Source organism: Acipenser ruthenus, chromosome 8, assembly GCF_902713425.1.
Source record: "Acipenser ruthenus chromosome 8, fAciRut3.2 maternal haplotype, whole genome shotgun sequence".
NCBI classification, from domain to species: domain Eukaryota; kingdom Metazoa; phylum Chordata; class Actinopteri; order Acipenseriformes; family Acipenseridae; genus Acipenser; species Acipenser ruthenus.
The window spans coordinates 50336356-50361940 of NC_081196.1; the positions used below are offsets into that span (position 1 = coordinate 50336356).

The 25585-nt window shown below is 38.2% G+C and overlaps 1 protein-coding gene across 1 annotated transcript in view; it reads right to left on the reverse strand.

The window, feature by feature from the left end:
- Nucleotides 1-25585, reverse strand: part of LOC117406567 (collagen alpha-1(IV) chain-like) — a 72057-nt gene that overhangs the window by 15696 nt on the left and 30776 nt on the right. The window contains exons 4-35 of the mRNA XM_059029143.1: nt 25279-25323; nt 24952-24996; nt 24791-24853; nt 24593-24646; nt 23226-23252; nt 22474-22548; nt 22211-22273; nt 20433-20468; nt 20283-20321; nt 19172-19255; nt 18575-18610; nt 18161-18211; nt 17238-17282; nt 16681-16734; nt 16243-16284; nt 14953-15049; nt 14414-14449; nt 13084-13239; nt 12225-12293; nt 9481-9564; nt 9036-9106; nt 8746-8937; nt 7720-7888; nt 7007-7099; nt 6538-6642; nt 5965-6062; nt 5381-5531; nt 4511-4624; nt 2395-2562; nt 1607-1696; nt 666-818; nt 249-347 (exon numbers count right to left, since the gene is read on the reverse strand). Of these exons, the coding sequence (XP_058885126.1) occupies nt 249-347; nt 666-818; nt 1607-1696; nt 2395-2562; nt 4511-4624; nt 5381-5531; nt 5965-6062; nt 6538-6642; nt 7007-7099; nt 7720-7888; nt 8746-8937; nt 9036-9106; nt 9481-9564; nt 12225-12293; nt 13084-13239; nt 14414-14449; nt 14953-15049; nt 16243-16284; nt 16681-16734; nt 17238-17282; nt 18161-18211; nt 18575-18610; nt 19172-19255; nt 20283-20321; nt 20433-20468; nt 22211-22273; nt 22474-22548; nt 23226-23252; nt 24593-24646; nt 24791-24853; nt 24952-24996; nt 25279-25323 (2704 nt within the window). The remainder of the gene's footprint in view (nt 1-248; nt 348-665; nt 819-1606; nt 1697-2394; nt 2563-4510; nt 4625-5380; nt 5532-5964; nt 6063-6537; nt 6643-7006; nt 7100-7719; nt 7889-8745; nt 8938-9035; nt 9107-9480; nt 9565-12224; nt 12294-13083; nt 13240-14413; nt 14450-14952; nt 15050-16242; nt 16285-16680; nt 16735-17237; nt 17283-18160; nt 18212-18574; nt 18611-19171; nt 19256-20282; nt 20322-20432; nt 20469-22210; nt 22274-22473; nt 22549-23225; nt 23253-24592; nt 24647-24790; nt 24854-24951; nt 24997-25278; nt 25324-25585) is intronic.

A 25585-nucleotide genomic window follows, 5' to 3' on the forward strand; every position in this document is an offset into this window, starting at 1 on the left:
ACTTGTATTCATTGTTTCATGTAATCCTTTCGTATTGATCATCATCACACACACACACACACACACACACATATATATATATATATATATATATATATATATATATATATATATATATATATATATTGTTTAACACGCCATGTGAGACCTAGAAAAACTGTGTATCTAAAGAAACCAACCTAGACAGGTAGAAATGAAACCCATGCACCTACATACAGTACGGCATCAAAGAATTGTTGTTACAGTACCTGGTTGCCCAGACAGTCCTGGCTCTCCATCCTTTCCTGGCATTCCTGGGCTTCCTGGGGTTCCTTGATACCCTTTCACTCCAGCTTTTCCTGCAACACCTGTAATATAAAATCATGCAACATACTTTTCAGCTTCTTGTATTTAATTCTTTACCACTTTAGATTCTCACCTTTTAAGACCCTAGAAACCAAGTCCAAAGTTGGGCTTGGGCAATCTGTAGATTGGAGACGTGTTGCAGGAGATGCGCCCTGTCAGTTACAGTTAACATTCAGTTTTTAGAAAGCTGCTTAGCACTTAGCACTGTGATAAATAATTTGCAAATAAAGCCCTGCGTACCATAGTTTAGATGACATCTGGTACATTCTAAAAAGTTTTTTTCACTGCTGACATTAGCATTACTTTATCAACAAATGTACCTGTGAATCCTTTATCTCCCTTCTGTCCTCTCATTTGATGTATTTCTCCCTTGGACATGGTCCCTGGAGGGCCTGGTATCCCTTGTTCCCCTGCTTCTCCTTTAGCTCCTGTTTCACCCTGCTGTCCAATCGGGCCAATGGAACCTGGATCACCTGTTACAAAAACATACTTTGTTATTTAAAACTGAGCCACCTCCCTATAATATAAATGTTTCATCTTATTAATGACCAAAATCTACACGAGAGCTGTGGCAACCACTTTATGCTACTGTGCTTAGTCTTGTACGTGCTAGTCGACAAACTGCTTTGAGACTGTGGGCTTGTGAACTCTCTAATTGTACTGTCATATGATGTAGGATGATAGTTGCTCCCTTCCAGAACTAAAATGGAGAGAGCATGTGCTGCTTAAGCCAGAACATATTGCAGAACCTTAATGCTTTTAATACTGCTGCCCTCTCAGAGGTCTAAGACCTCCACCACAAATGTCAGACTGCTAGTGCCTAAAAATAAAATAAAAAAATAAAAAAATAACTGCGTAAGACACTTATTAGAATTATTTATAGTAGGGTTGTCTTTTTCTAAAGTATTTCTGACAGAGTTAAGCTGGCAAGGACAGGCACAACCTTTCGATAAACTTGAAACTGCTACATCTACATTTCAATGTGAAAACTGAAAAAGATTAATTTTAACGAAAAAGAATCATAAACCGCAATTTGGCCATAATGGTAGAATTTTAACAAAAGTTCTTTGGCCACAACAAGTCATTCCCTAAACAAGCCTATTAATGAAAACTCTTCCATTATTTCTGAATCTATTATATTAGCCTTATTGCTACATAAAGTATTCACAGTTGTTTGTTAAATAGATTAAACAAGGCATGGCATTAAACGTTAAAGCAATGAAATAGCCTCAATGTAGATCAGATAATGACCATAACTTACCTCTTGGGCCAGTTAAACCTGGGTTACCTTGGAAACCAGGGCTGCCAGATATACCCGGTGTGCCCATTACTCCCATCTCTCCTTTAGGACCTGCAAATCAAACAGTCTGGCATTCAGTTGGCAATGTGTGTTTATAATATTTGCATGCATATTGTCCTCTATTTGTAACAGATGAGCCCTAAAACAAAACATACCTACTAAATGAGCTATTACCCAAATCCAAGTAAGTAGGACACTCTATTGTAGGAAGCTGAAGCAACGTTCTACTTAATTATAATACACCATTCTGAAATTCTCGGGAGAATGTAGTACTGTAAGATGACCAGTCACAACTACTGTACCTAATAAACATGAAGAAAACAACTGGGTATTGATGGTAATTTAATATACGCTTGTTTTCAGTTGCTGTCATTCAATCAGGTTTTATGGTGTCATCACATGAGTATTGACAGCTATAAACAGCCCTAAAAACTAATGTACACAGCAAAAAATGTATGTGGATTTTATAAAAGGTTCCATTTCAGAAATTGTATATGTAATGGCATGTAATAAATCGAATAAAAGATGATAACTGTACTGAACGTATTGTGGCTGGAATGAAATCTGAAGTTTGAAGTCAGTGCTCTAAAACTTGGGAGGACCTGTGTGGTTTTGTATAGGATGGGTGACAAAGCCCCTGTTTAAAGAAAGTTATTCACTATGCTGAAATATTTATTTGCTTAAAATGCATCCCTACTGTTGAGCTCCAGGTGTAAGCATGTCCACACAGTATGCAAAGCTTCCCTCACCTGGAGTCCCTGAGAGTCCTTCTCTCCCTGCTGGGCCAGGTTGTCCTGGAAGCCCAACTATTCCTGGAATGCCAGTGGAACCCGGAGGGCCTCTCTCTCCTTGGGGCCCTGGCATGTCCAGTCCAGGGAAGCCTGGGTAGCCTTTTTCACCCTTTAACCCCTGTGATCCTGAAAAAACAAAAATTAATATATATATATATATATAGTTTTTGGGATTCGGCCGAATACCGAACCGAATACCGAATCTACAAAAACTGTCAAGAAAACCGAAGGTAACTGTTGAATGAAAAAAAGACTGGCAGCTACTAACAAGGGACACGCACAATCTAGTTTTGAGCCTTTTAGTTAATAGTATTTTTATTACAGAATGGAAATATATCCCTGAATAAGATTGCAGTTTGTAACTTACACAATTTACCGTTAGCCTCCTCCCCCCACAACAGAAACGTCAAAATATAGAACTGTTTACTTTACCTTTACAAGAAAGGAGAGCTGCATCTTTGCCATAACCTACTATTTTCTTTAATGATGTTTAAATCTGTGTCACCTGATCTGAGAGTAGGGTTGCCAACAGGCTCCAGAATCTCAGGACACTTTAAGGCAGGTCAGGTTTTGTAACTCGCCTCTCTAGACTGCAATGTATTCAGTAAAGTGAGTGTGAATTGCGTGAACTGTCGCTAAATTAATTGAATTGTTTTACTTAATTGTTACCAAAAGCACACCTGCCTGTGAGGACCGTTTCCATCAATCAGACCTATAGTAGTGCAGCTGATTGGCTTTCTGAGTCTCTGACTGGGCGGGACTGTGTGAAGCAAGAAATATTAAACAAATAGAAACTTTACCTGCTGCCACAAGGTTAAATGAAAGAGTGCAGGTGAGTGCAAAGTTATCTATAATAATGGTGTTGCACTATTTTTGATAGATATTGTTTACTGTATAAAAAAATTCAAGCGATATGATTAATCGTTGTAACGAGCTCTCCGAATAGAATCGCCACCACGATTAAACAATTAAATACATTTACTAAACTGCTGAAGCAAGTCACACTCACTTTACATGTTGAATACATTGCAGTTTAGAGGCGAGTTAAAATACATGACCTGCCTTAAAGTGTCCCGAGATTTTGAAGCCTGTTGACAACCCTACCTGAGAGCTATGAGGAAAAAATTACAGTGATGAGTGACCTGAATCTCCCCGAGAAATAAAACCCACATTGATTTAAATGCACCGTGTGTGTAACACATAGCAAATAGGCTACAAAACAGTTTTTTAAATTATTTTAATAAAACACAGGAGTTCCCAGATGGTTCGACTTGTATTGGCACATTACAATAGCGTAAAATGTAATTTACTAAAGAATATTGTTTAACAACGTCTTGCACATCTAGTACATTAGAAAAAAGTGCAATTGATTTCCAAAATAATTTCGAATTTCAAAATAACACTTAGAAACAAATGTTGTCCTTGCATGGTCCAAACAACAGTAATATCTGGTGCATTAGCTTAGTTACTGTGTATATGTGTGTATACTGTGTATATATGTGTAACTAAGCAAGCACTCATAGTAGTTTGTTTGATTTGCTTTCTACATGAAAATAGTAAAAAGCTCTCAAATTAAAAGTATTGTATGGATAACTATTAGTAAACGGAAAAGTCTGAATTGCCATTGAATTGATACACTAAAGTAAATCTCATACTTGCTTCACACAATACCATCTTGAGCAGAAGACTTGCAAACTCATATGAGATCACTGCACAGGAATGAAGTACCTTCACAATACACTATGCAGTCGGACATATAAAATAACATACAAAGGATGTCCACCACACTTACCTATTCTTCAACCCTTCTTCATGGATGTCATTTTTGAGTGATAATGTTTCCCTACAGCATTCAGTTGGTGACATCAAACTTGTACCACTGTGCATGATGTTCAGTATAATTAATGTGCATTGCCTCTCTGCTATAAAATGTGCACATGAGAATGGATATTTGTCTACTTTGTTTCCTGGATCCATCATGTAAAACACAACTTAATCTGATTTTTCTGGTGTGTGTGTACATTAAAAAAAAAAAAAAACGTACCCAAGGGGAAGGTAAACACATTTGACTTACCTAGAGGGCCAGGTGGACCTGGTGGGCCCTGGGGCCCAGGTAGGCCAGGATCACCAGCTCCTGGTTCACCAGGGGGGCCTCTGATACCTTGTAAACCTGGAGGCCCCTGGTTACCTGAAATAAATAAATATTTAGAGAGATCATAAGACTTAAAAATTGATTTCAGTAAGTATACTGTATGTGTGTCTTCACTGAAAGTCAGGTCGAAAGTCACAGATATCGTTGAGGTGTTGCTTGTTCCTGTCCTTTGTTCACTCCATTGCGGGGGAGCATGCATATTAACCTGAAGCCTCTCCCACCAGAACTCCACCAACAACAGAGTGCAGCGTATGGAGATGATCACAGCAATAAGACAGGAACTGAGCATATTATATTTGAATTACAGTTTATATGTTTTAACCCAATGCTAGGAGTGCACAGTGCAGAAGCAAGTGTAATTGTTACTTCCATTGTGTATAGCATTATCACAAAGGAATAATAATGCATCATTTATAAAGTATAATTTAAGCTGGCAAGACAGACACGTGGTAAGACTGCTACATCTACATTCCAATGTGAAAACTAAAACTACATTTATTTTAACAAAAAGAACCACACACCACATTGAACTTCAACAAAAGCTTTTTGGCCCAAGTTATTCCCTAAACAAGCCTATCAATGAAAATTCTTCCATTATTTCTGAATCTATTATATGGGCCTTATTACTGCATACAGTATCCACTGTTGTTTGTTAAATGCATGGCATTAAAAGTACAATTAAATACTGTAGCCTGAATACCAGATCTTACTGTAGCAGTAACACTATTGAAACACTACTGTTCGGTCAAGCAGATGGGTCTGCAGTGTTGGTATGAAAATGTACATCTTTACCTTTTAAGCCTGGAGGCCCAGGTGGGCCTGTGTGACCTTCAGCTCCAGGAATGCCAGGAAGCCCTGAGTTTCCTTTCCCTCCCGGGAATCCCTCAACACCTTGAGGGCCTGGAGATCCTTTGGGCCCAGGAAGACCAATGCCAGGTTCACCCTAAACAGAACAACCACAAGCTATCAATTAAACTCAACAGGAAACTAAAGCAGATGGGAAATATATTCTTTATCTGGTGAAGAACTGATTTTTTTAACTGTTGGGTTGGATCCTTGCTACTGGGTCCTCTGAGCTTACTGTAGGTAGGAATAGTCAATCAAATGCTTGTGCATGCGTGTGCTGTAGATAGATGACAGAGGGTATTACACAACGGCACAATGGAATTTTAAATCCTTGTTCAGATACGCACACAGGCACGTGTGACTATTCAAGTTACATACATACGCAGTTTTACAACATATTAATGTAGCCACGCCTGTTTCCACGGTTGTAAACAAGTTTTGTCAGAATCGGATAAGCTGTTCTCTGGATGAATGTAAAACTCTAAATGTCATGCCTTTAAGAGGTACATTGTCGTATCTGAAGAGTTTACCTTCTGCCCAGGTGGGCCAGGCCGTCCTGATCCACCATCTTTCCCGTCGAGCCCGGGAGAACCAGGCTGCCCCACTGGCCCTGGCAACCCAGGGTGTCCTAAAGATAGAAAAGTATCTACATTACGGGTGTGCAGCTACTCAGAAGTATTTAATCAAGTGCTTGCTGCATTTTTTTTCTCCATGCAAGTCTACAGATCCCATTTTACTTTCTAAATACACACCCTGAGAGTGAGTCAAATAACTTGAAATATAAAACGTATTTGTTTGATTCTAGTCTTGTAAAATGTTCAGGGCTTTAACCTCTTTCAAAACAGGAGTTAAATAAAGACGCGAGGAAACGCTTTGAAAATATGGCCCCTTATTTATTGCTGCGTACGAAATAGGATTTTCACAGAATCACACTCTAGAGTGGCCTAAAGCAGGTTAAATGAATAATAAATAGTAGGGTTTCTTCTTGCAACTCTCCTAAGCTTTGTGAATTACACCACTGAAAACCGTTAAAATGAGACGCACCTTTACCTTAGTGAAACAGATCAATAACTAGCATGAATTGAATTATTTTTCATGCCTACCTTTGGTTCCAGGTGGCCCTGGAAAGCCCACTCCTGGCTGACCCTGGTCACCTTTTGCTCCTTGAAATCCAGGGATGCCAGGGATTCCCTGAGGGCCCATATCACCTGAAAGACAGACGATCTGCATTTTGAACACATTCAGAAAAATCATTAAGGAGTGACAAAATGTAGTTCATCTACAAAAGAGATTCAGCCAAATGAAAGTCTATCAACTGATCAATCAACAATATTTAGATGGCAATATGTTTGAAACTTTTTGTAAACCTTGGCAGTGCAAATCACACACTTTGTTTCCAAAATATCTCAAAAAGTCTCAAATCCCTGCAGTGGTAAGTTTTAGAATTGACTTGAAAGTTCTTCTCCATCTTCCTAACCATTCTTTGAGATCACAGCATGCTGATCAATTAGACACATTGAAAAGGAGCACCTAGTTTTCTACTCAGTTCAGTATTAGGACCTCAGCACTCACCTTGGGAACCTGGCTGTCCCGGTATTCCGGGGGCTCCAGGTGGGCCTTGTGGTCCACTTTCAATCATGCTTTTGCCAGGTTCACCCTTAATTCCTGGGAAAACAAGGCTGTCAGTGATTAATCCAACATTAAAGGACATAAACCATTTATTGTTGCATATTAATACCCCTTCTTTCACGTATACTCCAATGTTCCTGCCTCTCTAATGTAAGAAAAATGTGCCAATCAAAATCACATAGCAGACAAACTTTATTTCAGGTATGGCAACATTGTGTTTCTGCATTAAATTAGCAAAGGCATGGCAGCTACAGTAGCCAGTCATCATTGTCTTTAGTCATCAGTAAAGTATTTTTAATAGTGTCTTTTCAGATATTTTTATGCTGAATAGTTTAATCTAATTCTTCCCTGTGTATCACTGAGGAACTGGTCATCATGTTATTTCTGCTGTTGGAGAACAACCTCTGATGCTCATGTAAAACTGATAAACCAGACGATGGTTTGGCAACAGTAAAAGAGTCAAGCTTTAACAAATCTTTCTTTCATCTCTTTTTTTTACCTTCTTGATTGTAAAAGTATGTATTTATATAGATATATCTGGAGTGCGTTAACAGCAAGACAACTACAACTCCTTACTAACTTCAGCAAGAATGGTTTCAAACATCTTCGATTGAGCGCTGTTCACAAATCTACATTAACATTATTTCTAAACTTACCAGGAGAGCCAGGCAATCCCGAATGCCCCGGGACTCCCTGGTTTCCTTTCTCTCCAGGTAAACCAGGAGCACCAAACCCAGGGGGCCCTGGATAACCCTTTTCTCCTGGAGTTCCCGGGAAACCAGGGTCTCCAGCTGGACCACGATCCCCTTTGAAACCAATGGTGGCCTGAGTGGAAAAAACAGTAGCGTACTGAACAGACTCAAATGCACTGTTCGATGTTTGCTTTGCAAAACGTTAGCCGGTATTTTGATCCCCACACTGTTTAGATATCTATCAAAATAGTGCAATTCCGTCATTATAGAGAATTTTGCACTCACCTGCACTCTTTTTTGTTTAACCTTGTGGTTAAGTTTTATTTATTTAATATTTCTTCCAGCTTCACACAGTCCCGCGTCAATCAGACAAATACAGCAAAATCAGCAAGCTGTATCGGTCTGCTTGATGGAAACGATCCTCACAGGAAGATAACTCAATTTCATTTGGTTGTTTCAAACTATGCTGCTGTTAAACTGAAGGTTTTTATATGCAGTGAGGCTGCAAAGTTTTGCCACCCTAAAAAATAAAACCTGTTTTCTTTAGATGTTTTCTGTCAATACTTAAAGGAATGCCTAAATAAGTCAATGATGACTTACTACAGGGTTACAGGAAGGCACATATCTGTGCTTTATTGGCTGATCCTCTGCAATCTATTTACTGTAAAGGTCCAGTTTATTTTTATGGTGTTTTTATGCTGCATTAGGCTTTGTGCTATAGACAGGACACATATCTGTACCACAGCTAACAAAATAGCCTGGGTATGTCTTCCACCACACTTATAAATTCTAAGTACTGATATTTGACATATTATACTTTTCTGACAAAGTAACAAAACACAGAACAAGCCTAATACAACTTGTTAATAGCATGCAAAACATCATAAGGGAAATCAGTAAGTTAAGTATACATTTCTAAATATTTGGTATTGTACTGTATTTATCCAGTGCATACAGTAGTATATTAAAATAAGCCAGGGTTGTTCTTACTGGCTCGCCTTTAGGGCCTGGGGCTCCGGGTAGACCATCCCTTCCTGGTGCCCCATCAAAACCTGGAGTCCCATTAGGACCAGAGATCCCTGCCTGACCCTTGTCTCCTTTTAGATTTGGTCCAAAGATAACATCTCCTGGCGCCCCTTTTGCACCAGGGGAGCCATACAAGCCAGGAGTACCAGGAACACCCTAGGTAAAAAGCAGTCACTGTTGTAAAGAAAGCAATCTAATAAATAAATACTGTACTTTCGATTTGATTAAGCACTGCTTGAAGTGAATCTACTCACAGGTGCACCTTCAAGACCAGGACTTCCTTGAGAACCTTTTTCACCCTTAGTACCACTTTGCCCTGGATAGCCTGTGAAATACAAAGGTTAAATAGAAACAGACTAAATACAATGCAAAACACCTTATACAGATTTGTTCAGTTGTCTGTGTTTCATCAAGCCCCACATGTATTAGCTGTGTTAGTTTTAATAATATAACTTTAGCTATAATGGCACTCATTAATTAGTGCAGAGTATTGTATGTGGAGCTTTAGACTTATTCTACAAGGTTATTGGTGAACTCTACATTTTAAAGGAATTATTTATTTTTATTTTATTTTTCTGAAAGCAGAAGTGTGTTTATCTGATAGAGTTTCAAATGATATGTATAAACTGTAAAATTACAGAAAGTTCCAGAACCTAAAAAGTATAAAGAGAGTGCTGTGGAAAATATTCTGCTCCTTACCTTGCTGCCCTGCTGGTCCTTGTGGGCCGGGAAGTCCAGGAGGACCAAACGACTCGCAGTGAAAACAGGAATCTCCTTTGTCACCTGTGCCAGTGAGAAGGGGTGGAACATAATATGATCAGTCGAAAGTTGAAATGTACATTAAAAACAGTGTCAGGGTTTTGTTAAAAAAAAAAAAAAAAAAAAAAAAAAAAAGGTAGACAACATCAAGGGTGTTATTTTATGGTGAAATATGAATGTGTGTTTTTGTTTAAAATCAAACAATAACGTAACTTAAAAATATGTAAAATCATAAATTCTAATGTAAAACTACAGTAAGTCAAGTTTTGGAGAGTGTGTTTGTCTACTTGACTCTTTTCCTACAAGATTGACCTTAGAAACAATAATGAAGCATCTCTGGTAGCACATTCTCATTTGAAATTGACATCTTTAATGGTTTATGAGATATTAGCAGTAGTAGGTGCTGCAGCGGCAGAGTCAAAGGGTTTAAAAACTAATTAAAGCTCTCCTTATAGGGATACTAATTAAAGCTCTCCTTATAGGGATACTTAATAAAACTAGAATTCTCTTTGTGCTGAATTGCATAGCAAATTGGAATAAAATGCTTTTTGACACAAATAATTGCATTGGCTTATTTAATTGCTTAATTTATATCTTGGAGTTCTCCCATTTACTTAAAGAGTAAGTAGCGGGGTTCCGGAAATATAGCGTTACACGTCCCCGCATGTTGCTACAACTATCGAACATACCTGTAATTTTTCTTGTCATTGTTGACATCCTGACAACTTTTTAAACTTAGAACTTTAAAGTCTGTTTCAAAGGTCTTTTCAAAATGTCGGCACCAATACAATGATAGTGTAAGGATTATTGCCCACTGTGGCAGGGCGATTGCCCTGCACTTGTGTATTTAGTGTGGATATAAGTTGTATGGGGAAATGGGTTTATTGTGTGTTGTTTTGGAGTTGATTTGTTTAATTGAATTATTGTTTTACAGACGGGCGCTCAATTGAGACTTGCTGCCTGCTAGGTTTGGTTGAGGGGAAGGGCAGCAAGTGATTGGCTGTGCTGGACCTCAATCAGCAGGTGGGCGGGTCTTGACCGAGTGTCCGTCAGTTTAAAAGCATCCGGGAGATGGTTCGGGGCGACTGTAACGCCATGCCAGAGGGGAGCGGCGTATACTCGGGAGGAGAGGGTCCGCGCTGCAGGAACGACAGCTATGCAACCCTGAGACTGCAAGCGGTGCTTGTGAAGGCAATGCCCAGCCAAGGCCGTATGAAGCAGCACGAGTCGTTGTATGAATACCGCCCCATGTGCAAGTTAGTTAGGGGATTATGATCCCATGTGATGTATAGCAAGGGTTACATAGTGTAGCCGGTTCCTGGAGCGGGACGCCTCATTTTAAGGCTAGCGCTCACCCTCTGGGGCACATTTTATTTGTAGTTTTTGTACTGTGTTTTATTTTGCCTTTTGTACAGCTTGCTGTATGTGTCCTCTGTGCGTTACCATGGCTGGTAATGTCACATGACCACCTTTACTTTCATTTCTGTTTGTATTAATAAATCCTGTGCGCCTGTGCCGGCGTTTCAAATCCACCCCCAGTTGTCTCTCTGTGTTGTAAACAGCGGCTATCCACGCACGTGACGTAAGACCCGGTCACACCCACATTGTCAAACAGGTAACACAGCAATAACGATCCATGACGTGATACGGAACAGAAAAGCCAGCGCACTTGTTGTTATGTTTTTGTTTGCTTAATTACGCTTCCTGCAGTGATTTAGAGGACAGATCTCAAACCCCAGTGCATAGAGCTGCCATTTTGAAAAGAGCTTTGAAACAGACTTTAAAGTTATAAGTGTAAAAAGTTGTCAAGAGGTTAACAATGAAAAATTACAGGTACGTTATTTAAACAGTTGTAGCAACACGTGGGGATGTATAACGCTGTATTTTTCAGAACCCCGCTACTTACTCTTTAAGGGATAATGGAATTGTTGTGGCATGTTACAAGGTGATAATGGAAGTCCCAAGTCAATAAAAGAGGTTGGGGGCATTATTATTAATATTATTATTTGAACAAGGGAGTTTCAGTATTACCAAGGAACACGCCACAGCAATGGCAACAGTCATTAAAACTATTATACTATAATTTTTTTTTTAAGTTTATTTATCTACCTCTGTTTATCTGAAAAAAATCATGTTAGTCCTCAGACTTCACTGTTTGAAAGCAGGGCTTGAGCATCCCTGTGAAGCATTTCATCAGTAAGCAGTGGTTGTAGAACAGGTGTTAATTAGTGTCATCAAGTTATAACTGAAATGCCTGACCGCCACAGAAAACAATGGGAGAGAACTGTCCAGTTGTTGTGCAATATAAGTTAATATGTTGTGTGTAGTGTTTCTCTTATTGCATAACGGATGTCATCCTGCTGCTAAAACTGTGCTAAATGGTGTGTCTTATACTAACAGACACCCTATGCATGGTGTATTAACTTATCATAGATCACAAAAGCTAAAACTGTACACATGATAAGATGCACTGGAATTTTGACAACTCCTTCACGATGATTGGTTGATTTCTCATACTGTAATTTAGAATCAACATTCCTTGATGCCTTTTGAAACCACTATGTGTAGCTTAAGCTTATGCTAAGGGTAAAGATGAAAGAATGCTTTGAATTGCTACAGTATGATGGTTTAAAATCAGTAACCTGCTTTTTGGTGTATACAACTCTTTGTAAATCATAACTTGCCTTTTTGACCCATCTCTCCTGAAAATCCAGGTGGACCAGGGGGGCATTCTGGATCCTTACATCTTTCATCTAGATAAGAGTAAAACAATAAGAACGTTGTTGTTAAGGAATGGGGATGGAAGCATTCCATACTGGAATTCAGTACATTTCACAGAGTTGTTGATTACAACAAAGTTGTCCTTCTAGATTATTAACAGGCAACCTCTGTCACACCTCTTCATACATCTGCCCTAATAAATGTGGGGCTCAATCGAACATACATTGTTTTATTTCAAACTCCTATAGCCTTTGAATAGAACCTGAAAGTGAGTTCCAAAGCGAAGTTCCAAAGCGCACCATAGGCTTGTAAAAGAGTTCTTGGAATTACCAAGAGACCATTATTGGAAGGTCTCAGAGCACAGGTCGGTTTGTAAGGAAATTGTAGTAACTGTAATGCTGTGACTCCAGTCCATTAAAGATTACATTCCAGTTCACAGTTACTCTTTAACATTGTTTAATGCAGCTATGGCTACATGCAGGAGGTGGCTCTATAGATACATGTTACAAGAAGAAGACCAGCACTCACTTCACATCTTTTTTTAAAATTACTTTATTTCTTCATTTTAAATTCTGAATAAATAAAGTAATCTTTTTTTTCCTCTTGTAACAGGTAATATTTCTCTTTGACCAAGATGTATGTGTAACAGTACACAGGTTTGGTTCAGCAGCAGTGAGGTGTGCATCTCTTTATGTCGTCTATGCATCAATATACTACAGTAACCTTTACATTTATGATAGGTGGAACACAAGACTAAAGTTTACTTACTAATCACAGCCATGTCTAATAAAGGACCAGCCTGTCTTCACTGTCCTAGCTTACCTAAGGATCCAGGTGGGCCTGGTGGTCCGGGTGGTCCTTGTGCTCCGTCTTGCCCCTTTTCTCCAGACAGAGACAATCCAGGATTTCCTTGGTCTCCCTTCTGACCAGACTCCCCTGGAAACCCAGCTGGACCAGTGGGTCCTGGGAGACTTAGACCTGAATGACACAACATTGTTATCACAGGATTACAGAGCTCTCTGCCTCTTTGAATATATGTTTAAATGCAGACCATATCAATTTTAGGTTGTTGGCCGAATACATTTCTGAATCACTTCATAAATAACTACTTAACATCAATACTGTGCAGGGGTTATCTAAATGAATGGTAAATTAATAATTTCAGAGCATACATTAATGTGGCTAATATTGTCAAGAAAACAATATTTCTACTGCTCTGTAACATGCTAGCCACAAGAAAGGTCTAACATATACACACGTTAGTGCATCTGCAATACACAAAGAGTTTGACAGAAGTGAATGTGCTGTGCATAGATTTATTACATAATAGATGTCATCTTGTGCAGGGCAAAGCAGAGTAGTTCTGGCTTCACTATTTCAAGATCTGTCTAATTTCCTAAGATTGGTATAGGTATAAATCTTTAGAGAATGTTGTGACAGAGAGCGAATGAATCCTAGTCAACAATCTCCTCCCGATCTGTGAGGGTGCGGTATAACAGCAACAGAGTGCCTCGTACTGGTTGGTCTGGCAGTTCATTCCAGGGTCAGTCGGAAGCCAGCCATCCAGGAAGGGGGCGGAGTCACAATGCCCTAAGTCATCGCCCTAAAGCGGTACGCGATGTGTTAGTCATGGATTGTAGGAGACTGAACTAGTTATCGCAGGGGGCTTGACTAAGGGTATAATTGGGGATGTGACAATGAAATCTGTTCCTTTGATGTGGTTATGAGAATGACCGAGAATGGAAATGGACTGTGATAAGCGTATCGTGAGTGTTACGTGTTTTGTTTGTTCCTAACTGTCTGTGCTTTTCATTATACAAGGCTAACCTCCGGGAGCTGTAGCTAAACCGCCAGCAATTAAACCCGGACTCCACTTCACCATTGTACATGAATAAACGTAAATCAGCACTCACTCTGGACTTGTGGCTGTTGTGTTTGTGTGTGTCTTGTTGAGTGTATTATTATTTCGGGACTGAACCCCGTGGTCTACCTGAGCGATACACATAGTTGTGTAGAGCCAGGTATTATTATTTATCAGCAAATAAAGAGCTGCTTTTTCACCGTGAACTGTCTTGTGTCTCATTCCTGAGCACCACATCACCACTGCACCTGTGCACAACAAACCACTTTGCCACAAATGTATATAAATTACCTGGGGGGCCAGAGGGTCCTTGTACACCAGGAAAACCTGAAAAAATATATATTAATATTTTTTATAAGACACACTTTGGTAAAAAATGGGGAATCCTTTTCAGTTGATCTAAATGATGGCACCATTAAGGTTGGTTTCTAATTAACACCCAACTCACATTTTCTAAACACCTTGATTCTTTTCATTTAACAGCTTTGTCGACATATAAATGTGTTACAGTGCCACCCAGTGGCAGTGTTAAGCCACCCAGAGGTGTTACTAACATCACAGGGAGGTTATCAACAGCTCAGATTGATAGTCAAACAGTCTAACTGTGAGGCTAATCTGTCCCAGGAGGGATAAGGACTGGGTCATGTGACAGTTTCTGCTAAAATATTCGCTTTTGATGTAGATACAAAATTTGCTCGCATTGCTCGTGTTGCTTGTGTGGGATATACTGTTATTGTTCTGGGTACCTCAAATATAAAAGCAACTTAAAACTGTTAATCAAATGCAATTGCTTCGACAATTTGGCACAGTTGTAATAAACCCCAACATACCTTGCTCCCCTTTTTCCCCCTCTAGCCCTGGGAAGCCCGGTGGTCCGGATTCACCCTTTTCCCCATATACAACAATTTCACCAGTCTTTGTAACCACCTGGATAAAATAATACACACATATTCATATATTAAAATAATACACACATATTCTCAAATTAATCCAGTGCTGTATTACTGTATTTCACAAAGCTGATAGATTTGTTTTGTTTCTGTTCAAAACAGGGTCGGTCAATCCAGGTAAATGATACTGTATATCTTTACATGAAACAGAAACACAGTACTCAACCCAGTGTCTGCTGCCTATTGGCTAATCCACAAATCAAATACATGTAATATTGTATTTCAGCTAATCACCATTCCAATAAATGGACCCCAATTAAAAACTCAAGTACAGTATAGTAAAGCTAGGGATATAGCAGAAAGGTAGTAACAATATGAGATATTCCAATTTCGAACAGCCTGCTATGTAGTGTCTCCTTGTTGTAAGAAATCATGAACAGTAGTTAGGAAATTCTACATAATACAGTGATAAGAATTTTAAAACCATGCTTCAACCTCATATACCACTCAAGTCGCTTATGGCGATTTATAGTCTCTAGTCCATCCAAGGCTGACTGGTCACCAGCAGTACTTTTTTTCTGAACTGTTCCAGGTTGCTTCGCACCACTGTATCCAGGAGGTCACAAGACTGAAGCATAAACCAGCCTTTATACTGTACTACACAGTATTATATTCTTACTGGTAATAAGGCATTACAATTTACATGCTTCTAATCATTTAGCATGCAGTTATTTACTGAAGTGAAATAAAAGACAACATGATGCCAGTGAGAATTATCCTACTCATGAGCTGGGGGGGGGGGGGGTCTTAAATAGCCCCCTTGATGCTGCAGCTCTTATTTCTGTACATATAGAATAATGAAGCAGCAGCGCCTGGTTGCAGATGGAAGTTTACTGGTCTTCTTTCTGTGCGGTTTTATGGCTGGTATGGAACTTTAGTTACACAAACAGCGTGCTGTAAACTGAACCAAGGTACATCTGTCCAATTCAATTGTGATGCTGGTTTCATCCAGGGCTATGCATGTAGTGTTATTTAGCAGTATAACTGCATGGTGGAGTTAATGTGTATGTTGTTTGGGTTGAATTTGTGCCGTTGCTGCGTAAACAATGAGTGTTCTCATTGGCTGAAATAACCTTGAGTGTTGTATAATGTATGGAATAACCAGCAGATATACGGTATGTAGATACGGGATCATTCTACTGAAATAAAGCTATTGTGAGATGTACTTACAGTTCCCGGAGGACCTTGAAGCCCAGTTTCACCTTTCTCCCCCTATGATCGAAGAAACAGGAATCAGTGTGAATGAGTAGCAATAATGATCCTGTCAATCATAAGGAATCAGTGTTCCAGCAAAGCTAATGCTGAACCATGAAACACACAGATTCCAATTCATAAATAATAATAAATCATAATAATAATGAAGCATTTTACTATAAATATCTACACAATTTGAAAGGATCACATTAAAACATATCATAGGTTGTATTTATGCAATGCTGATAAAAAGTAAGCAGTCTGCCATTTTAAAGACAACTGTATGCATGAAGCGAACAGATTTTATCATGGATTACCTTAAGAAGATATCCAGCTATTCAGAATATTGCAAACAATAGTCTTACCTACAAAAAACACTTTAATTCCAAACTGTAAAAGCATCTGTATGCTTACCTTCTCACCGTCCTGTCCTCTTAAGCCTGGGATTCCTGAAGCACCTGGAGTACCCTGTTAAACAGAAAACTGGTTCTAGCTTGAGTGAAATAAATTAAAACCAGTGTTGGACTCACAACACTGCATCTGGGTCCCAATATTATTAAATCTGTTGTCACTCCCACAGCCTGATTAAGACTGTCCTTCTCATCCGAGCCACTTGAACTAGAGTACAATACCTGGGCTCAATATTGCAGGTTGGAGTACAGCATTCATCCATTCTCCATATAGGGTAATAGAAGGATTGGGAAACTGTTAGACCTAAGGGAATGTTCATAAACCTTCTTCAAAGACAAAAACAGGGTACTACTGTATTGCATATGTGTCAGTATGTACAACATACATTTAAAACGATGAAAAGCACAGAAACATGCCACCTTGTGTTTCAGCTGTTAAATTGTGTAGATGCTGGACTGCAACTGAACTGGCCTGGATACACCAGAACCTTAAATTCTGCTAGAATGGCTACAATGGGTTATAAATATCAATATATTGTATACTGTGAAACATTTACATACAGCGCTTCCTGGTACTCCATGCTCTCCATCTTTCCCTGGTTTACCCTGAAATTGCAAAAGCATAGATTAATATTCAAGCAACCACCCGCCCCCCCCCCCCCTTTTTTCTCTTTTTACAAAGAAAACAAATCAATTTACTCTTGTATTTTTTTTTTTTTTTTTTGCAGAAAAATATGCGCTAATGACAATTTGGAGTAAATAACGTTGAGAATTTCGCCTGTTGTGCATTGGATTCTGAAAGTTCTGGTCAGTCCTATGATTGGATGCCTAGCGTGTTTGTGTAGCTAATCACAATACAAGGAGCTTCTTGGTGCATCAGGCACATGTGGCCACCTTCTGTCAATCATTTTTGTGATCCCGTCACTTGAATTTCTTTAACTACATTTATGTGGGGGGGGGGGGTCAGGCCTTAAAGGACTGCTTAAAGGACTACTCAAAATGTGTTTTCTTCTTGCTTGATAAGATGATCTGAGATGTATCATTTCTGATGACACAGACATTACTGTGACAATATTGTGTCTTCCTCTGCTGGATTTGAGCCATTAGATTTGTCTATTTTGAGCAAACTATGCTTGGTTTTGTATAAAATGTTATTCAACATGTTGTGGACGTGGGACATAGTGATCACATTCCCAAAATGTTAGGGACAGTTTTAAGGAATGTTTTATTAAGTACTGTTTTTTTCTGTTTTGGTAACTTTATTGGACTGGTTGTCCTTTCTGAAAAAAAAGAGTGAATGACGAATTATAAAGAGTTCTGAGAACCAAGCCGAATGTGTCAGCAGAGGTTCATTTTGAACTTTAGATGGGACAGGGGTAAAATATGGAAACATCAAACTACTTAAAGGCTTAAAGATCTCTCTTATTTATGTGGAGTCAGTCACTTTTAATAAAGAAATCTGCAAAATAAGCTAAGACACTTACTCTGGGGCCAGGTTTTCCAGGTTCACCTTTCACGCCTCCAAGGCAAATACCCTACGGAAACACAGGTACAATGAAAAAAGGGTTCCGTTATATACTGCAGTACAAATATGTGATCTCAAAGCGTCAATTAAACATACTACAGTATATGAAACACATTAGGAAAATCCTTTAGTTCCTCTTACTAAATATTATTTAAATAAATAATGTTTTTGGTATTGTAGTTAGCTGTTGGTTTTTTTAACAGTCTAAAAAAGTTTCATGAATATAAAAACTAATTTAAATCATAAAAAAAAATTTCAATGAGTATTGCTGAATATAGTTCATTTAATTATGAAATAAGTAATATACGTCAAACCACAAAGTTCATTTTTTTTTAACACGCATTTTAATGCTCAATTTGATAAATAAACTTACTGGTTCACCTTTGGGACCGACCTCACCCTGGTCACCCTGAAAAAAAGCATGACATTCATTTCCCGCTATGGCTGTAAATTGTGACAAATGGACATGTGCATTAATATACCCCCATAATATATAAAAAAAAATGTCTGCTTTACAGGAAATCCTTACCACATTTCATCATATAACAAGTGGTGCTCTAGATATATTTACATACCGAAAGTTGCTTATAAATACAAGAAGCCTGCATATACAGTACACCCCAAGATTGCACCCCAAGATTAAGATCCAAAAGTAAGTTCACCCGATTCCACTTTAACTCCCGCTAGTGACATGCTTCCCCAGTTGCCAATAATAAATAATTTATTGAACCAAACAAAATCCGGAGGAATAATAACAATCCATGGTGAGCCTCTTCCTCTCAGTCGCCCTTTCTCAGTGAATATGTGTCTCAATTTCAGCTTTTCCCTCTACCTGAGCCTGTGCTTTACCCACAGACTGAAACAAAACCAAGTGCAACAGTTAAATGAACCATTGTATTAAATTTATCAGGGTGCATGCAAACTCCAAATGGGGCTACCAAATTAGTAGCTTGTCACACAAAGTCATTACCTTAGTTCCTGGTATAACGGTTACTTGTGTAGGCCCGGAAACCTCTGAGGGTATGCCAGGAGTGCCTCTTGGGCCTGGTTCACCCTGTGAGACAGATTTTGTATTATATATATGGCTGATTTGGTATTATATAGATGGTTTGGAGTCCATTATAAACTTGCATAATCTAAACCATGAACCACAAACTTTTAAAAGTTTTAAAATAATGGACACTCAAAAATGGTCTATTATAATTAGGGCTTCTGTTTTTCTCTTTTTATTAATTTAATTGTTGGTGCTTATTTTTTGCTATTTTCAAGATTTTTGGGGCTTTCGCTTTTTATATACTGTATAAAATGATTGTTTTTGGTTGCTTTCCAAAATGTTTGGGGTTTTTTCTGCCGTAATATGCAATTTTGTTAAAATCCTCCCTATAACTGTAAAATAGCTCCATTCCTAATTGTAATCTTGTTTTAAATCTTGCAAGCAGAGTTTCCAATAGAAATGTAGGAATTTGCTGTCACTCAGTAGCGGGGGTGGGTTTAAAGTATTCAGAGCGAATCAATGATAGATACAAGTCAAGAAGGAGGGACAGTGCCCAACTCCACTGGGAAAGGTCGTTTGTTTTTGTTTTTTTGTAGTATGTTTATTGGCTATACACCAATTTATTTAAAACCGAAAATAAGAAGCTCTACATATAATATATACTGTGCATATTGTAAATATAACAACATATCCTTTTTTGCTGTGGACAGGAAGTAATTTCTGAGAGGACAGGCAGCTTTTGTAAAGATGAGATCAAAGGACACTTCAAGAATCAGGAATGTTCTTCTGTCAAAGTATGTCTCTTTCTTGTTCTTAAAGGGGTTACCAAAAAGGCTGTGTTTGCAACAAGCGCTGGGCCCGTTCTTGCAGAACACATTCTAAGATGCTCTTCCCAGCTCCTGCAGCTGATTCGCTGGTGCTCTGGAACATTATAGATTTAGAATACATATTATGGGTTCGGAAAGTATTGGATTTTACACAGGAAACCAGGTGCCAGTATAAATATACATTTCAGTACTGTCTTCTATGATTTTAAGGTGGGCTTATATATTGTACATTATTTTTCTTTTGTGAACCTTATACTTACTTTGTCTCCCTTTTGGCCTTGGAAAGTCAATCTGTCACCCTAAAAAAATAACAATGATAAATCATTATATGAATTAAGAATATGCTCCAATAAATCACAATACCATCATGTGAGCTCATAGCATGTAGTGATTGGGACTTCAAACCTTACCTTCTCACCTTGGGGACCGGGTGGACCTTGATTGCCCTGCAGAAAAAAAAAACAATGTACTTAAAACTGTATTGATATTTTTTCCACCTAACTTTCAGTTGAGATGTACCCTGCTTTCATGGGTCATGTGTCCTGTTTACTACTTCATTTCTCTGACAACACCCATTGAAATAATGTTATGAGCTTCATCTCACCTGTGTTGTGTTTGTTCTGCCACGACTTGTGGAGCTAAACAGAAAATATATCTCTTTCCAAGCCAAGATCTTACACAACAAGATACTGTATGTGAAGACTGGACAATACATTTACAGCATAAGGGGAGATCGTGGCAAAGACTTCTCAAGAAGAAAGGTAAGAACGCTAAAGGTTATGCAGATAACTTTCAATTATACCTTCATTTGAATACAATACTAATGTTGAATGCAAGGAACAACATCAATACCAGTTGCCACTTTTGAGGTACCAACCAACATTGATTGCCATTTGTAGCCACATATTGTGTAGAATCCAAACTGTAATGAATCTTGTTTATGTGCAATGGTATTTCACAACAAGCATTTTGCCCATTTTGCCTAATACTATATTATTTGAACAGTTATTGTGGATGAACATTTTTGTGCTTCATTAAAACATTGTGCAACAAATGTGATCATTTTCATATTATTGCAGTGTAATATTGGCATCCATGTTAAATTTTTTAAGTAGGCTTAGACAACACCTGAATGGTTTTTCTAATACTTTTGCTGGATTGGGAGCTTCATAAAATTACCTATTTCATGGGGTTATGCACTGGCCTTCCATCACTGGAGGTCAGGGTTGGAATTTGGCTTAAGTATAATTTCTTTGGTGGCACAATTTAAACTTCAGTGTTCTGTTCTAAACAATGCGGCACAGTTTACTTCAATACTTTATTTCCAAGGGCAGGATGTTTTGGAGGGGCATTGTGACATTACACCATACAGAACATTGTTTGTAATGTATCCAGATTTAGGGAGAGAGAGAGAGCGAGAGAGAGAGAGAGAGAGAGAGAGAGAGAGAGAGAGAGAGAGAGAGAGAGAGAGAGAGAGAGAGAGAGAGAATAATCTAAGGCTTCTGTGATGTCATAAATTACGAGACCGAAGGTCAAGTAATTTATAAACTGTCACAGAAACCCGAAATGGAATTGTTTTCCTGTAACTCACTGAAGAGGCCCATCTATTATTTTTTCTAATACATGGATACCCTTGTGATGCTAATATTAAAGAAGACGAGGTTCAGCAGTACAGTTGTTTTTTTTTTTAATGTAGTATGTCAGTTCTGTACATTCTATGTTATTATCTGTTAGTGCTTCAGCTTTATTTGAATGATTGCCTTTACATTGTTTTAATTTCCTGTTCCTCTCCAGTTTCTCTGAGATACGAATGTACCAGCTTTACATCTTTTTTTTTTTTTTTTTTAACATATTCTCATTTTGTTGATCATCAATGAACATTTCTGTACTGTGGGTGTTGTCGAGTGATTGAGATGGAGACATTTTGTGTTTGAATTAAAAGTGATGGTCTCGAGGAGTTGAATGGGTCAAAGTTCAAGTATATTTTCCTGTAGAGGAATTATCACTTTTTGACGTTACTACTGTGGTATTATGCCTTTTTTTTCAAATGGCTCAGGATGCAAATATAGCCTTCATCCAAATATTCTCTCTCTCTCTCTCTCTCTCTCTCTCTCTCTCTCTCTATATATATATATATATATATATATATATATATATATATATCTTTAATGAGATTTCAGTTACTTACCATGGGTCCTTGCGGTCCAGGTGGCCCAATTGGACCCATAGGTCCTGGTGCTCCGGGTGTACCCTGTTAACAAAATAAATGAATTCATTGAATAAAAAAGAGTATTTAATTCCCATGTAATGTATGTATGTACATTTCTACTCCCCAGAAACAAAAAATAAATAAAAAAGCATTAGATTCAAAATCTAAAAAGTATAGAGCATATCGTATTTTAAAAGTAAGAGAAATGATATTGATAAAAAAAAAGATAGAACGTTACCTACCTGATTACCTGGGTATCCTGGATTTCCTTTTTCACCTTTGTGTTGAAAAATGCCATTTATGTCACCGGGCTCCCCCTGTCGGGGGGATTATAAGAGATTCATAATGTCCCCTGGCACAGTGTCCTGAGAGCTCTGTTATTATCCTATCATTCTATAATTACTGCGTGCTACAGTAAATCTGACACAATTTCAGCATGGAAACAACATGCCGTGACCCCAGATTTAATCAGCTTGAAGACTAACATGTTATTGGACTGCATATTACTGGCTTGCTGTATTCCAGCTCAAGGGAGGTCTCTCGAATTGATCACTTTCTGTTGAAAAGCCCTTGAAATAAGCTTGACAATTATAGAAATATGTCAATGTCAAGGTCATGCCCCGCATGGAGCCAAATGAGATACAAGATCTTAAAATCATAATGTTATACCAGATTCAGCCACATTCTCACGTTACCAAATTCATACATGTTGAGCTCCACAAATCTTCCTTTTCATACACACAACACCTACCCTAGAACTCTTTTCTCCATTACCTTTGGTTTATGTGTCTTCAACCACAAATGAAGGAAACATCACACATTTCAGGAAGTACACTGCCTTTCACTGAGTAATGCGTTTTACACTTTTGTCCTTGTTCTGAGCTGAAGCAGATCTCAATTTTACATTGAACTATTCTGCATTAATGTCAAAACCCTTTTAAAAATATATAAATAAACCATTCCAACCAACAGTGATAGAGGGAATGGTTTTTACCTTCTGTCCTTCTATCCCAGGGATACCCTAAAAGAAAGTTAAAAGTATATTAATAATATTTGTAAAATCCTTTATTTCATGCAAGTTTTATACCGTCCCAATTCCTATTATTCTTCACTAAAAATCTGCCTTTGACTTAGCACTTGATTCCAAATACAGGTGTACATACCTACAGGTACCACCACAATATGCTGGTTACCATGGAATTGCAGCTCTATGCATTTACTGATACATCTTAGCATAGTTAGAATAAAACAGTATATATATTTTTTTACATTAAACATACCCTTAGAGCACAAATGTGTTTCTATCAAAAAGCTTTTCATAATCATATTAGCCTCTCGCTAAACCGGACATGTTTGTCCAACATAAGGAGGTGTCGGGTTTAAAAACAATACAATAAAATCGCACACACATACATTTATAGTGCTCAAGCACTAATGTATTTTGGGCAGGCTACATTACATTATGTAAAAATATAAATATCTACAGTAGGCCTATACAGTACAGTAGTAAAATCAAATGAATAACTAGCACACTGTCTTTTTATTTTAGCCTGTAGGCTACCGGTAACACAAAATAAATCATGCTACTGCAAAGGTTATTTAAAATTGAAATTGATATTTTAGCATTTATTTGAAATTATTATCATTTTTAACTTGGCCTACTTAGTAGCCTCGACAATTAATAGAAAATAGATCATAGTCCTATACAGATGCTCAGAATGAGCTGGAGGGGTTAGTGGCACATGTGTGCAGTCTATTGCTCAAGTTGGGGAAACCATAAATGTCATAGAAATTTGTTTTCAAGGCATGTAAGTACACCCTGCTTTTAGTGAAAATTAGGTACCTGGGTGTTCACCTCAAAAATGCATTGAGACAAGAAAAAGCAGACTGGGAAATGCCAGCAACAATTGCGACTGTTTAAAACATGCTTTTAAAAGTTGTTAACAAATTGATGCAATTTTAAGTGTCGCAATTGCCCGCAGCTTTAGTACATGTCATTATAATATTTGAGAACCATCATTTGCACCATCTCCACCCACTTTTTGCAAATGTATGCAGGAATGCCCATAATTACATATTCATCTAAGGCTGAACCGCAAAGAAAAACTGCTGCTGCAAAGCATTCCCTAAAAAGTCGCTAACAGCATTGCGCTTGTTTAGTACATTTCACCCTAGACTTCCGACTGGTTTGCAACAGCCGCAACACTTTAGTACATCTACCCCTCTGTTCTGACTGTTGCTAAAGAACCCAGAAACATATCAATGTGCCCAAGTTTTCATTTTAATAGAAATAGACCACACAAAGGATCAACAGTAATGCACTTGAGGTATTTAATAAATGACACTGAAAGGACTACGTACTGGACTGCCTGAGAATCCTGGCATTCCGGGTTTGCCATCGAAGCCCCTGTCACCCTACAAAATGAAAACAATTCAAATGAATAAGGTATTCTAAGCAGCACAATAACACAGGAACACAGTGTGGCAAAACATTTCACTGAGGCAAATTTTCAACTCAAACTAAAAGCAGTTCTGGGATAACACAATGGGAGAAGTTACCTTTGTACCGTTGCATCCTGGGATTCCTGGTGAACCCGGAGGACCATCTTGACCAGGGATACCCTGTCAGGCAAAAGAAAAGGAACGATATAATATATTGTATATATGTATTTCCTTACAAATACTGTATGCTTTTAACAATGATGTATATTCTGACTTACTGGTATGCCTGGGGTTCCTGGAAATCCAGGTATTCCTGCAGGGCCCTGTAATAAAGAAATTAAAGAAAATGTATGTGAACTCAATGGGGTCAAAGAAGTTACTCTGCTAAGGCGCTGATATATCAGATTTGCATTATAAAGTACAGTACAGATAAGAAACTAAACATGGTACTGGACAATAATAACACATAGACAATATTAAACAAGTGAAGGTCGGCATCTGTCCAGTCTTTCAAATCATCACTATAATCAACCAATGAATTAATCAGTTAATCTCAACAATCTATTTTTGATTAAATCCTGATAGCCATGACTTTGCTGACTTACTCTGATTCCTTTCAGCCCAGAGAGTCCCGGGGCTCCAACGTCACCCTGTTGGTACAAATAGATTTGAATTCCATGCATTCTATTCAGGAAAAATACACCATTCAGTTTTAGATAGAAATTAGGTTCAAATCCTAAAGAAGGTGTATCTACAGAGCTCCGCTGAACTAACCAAGCCTTAATCTATTGCAAAGTCCCTGAAGTAAATCTGTGAGAGAGAGATATGCTTCCAATAGGAACAATATAACTAGCCAAGTGGGTTAGACTTCTTATAAGTTTTTATACACTTTTATATTTTTATAGTTGTAGA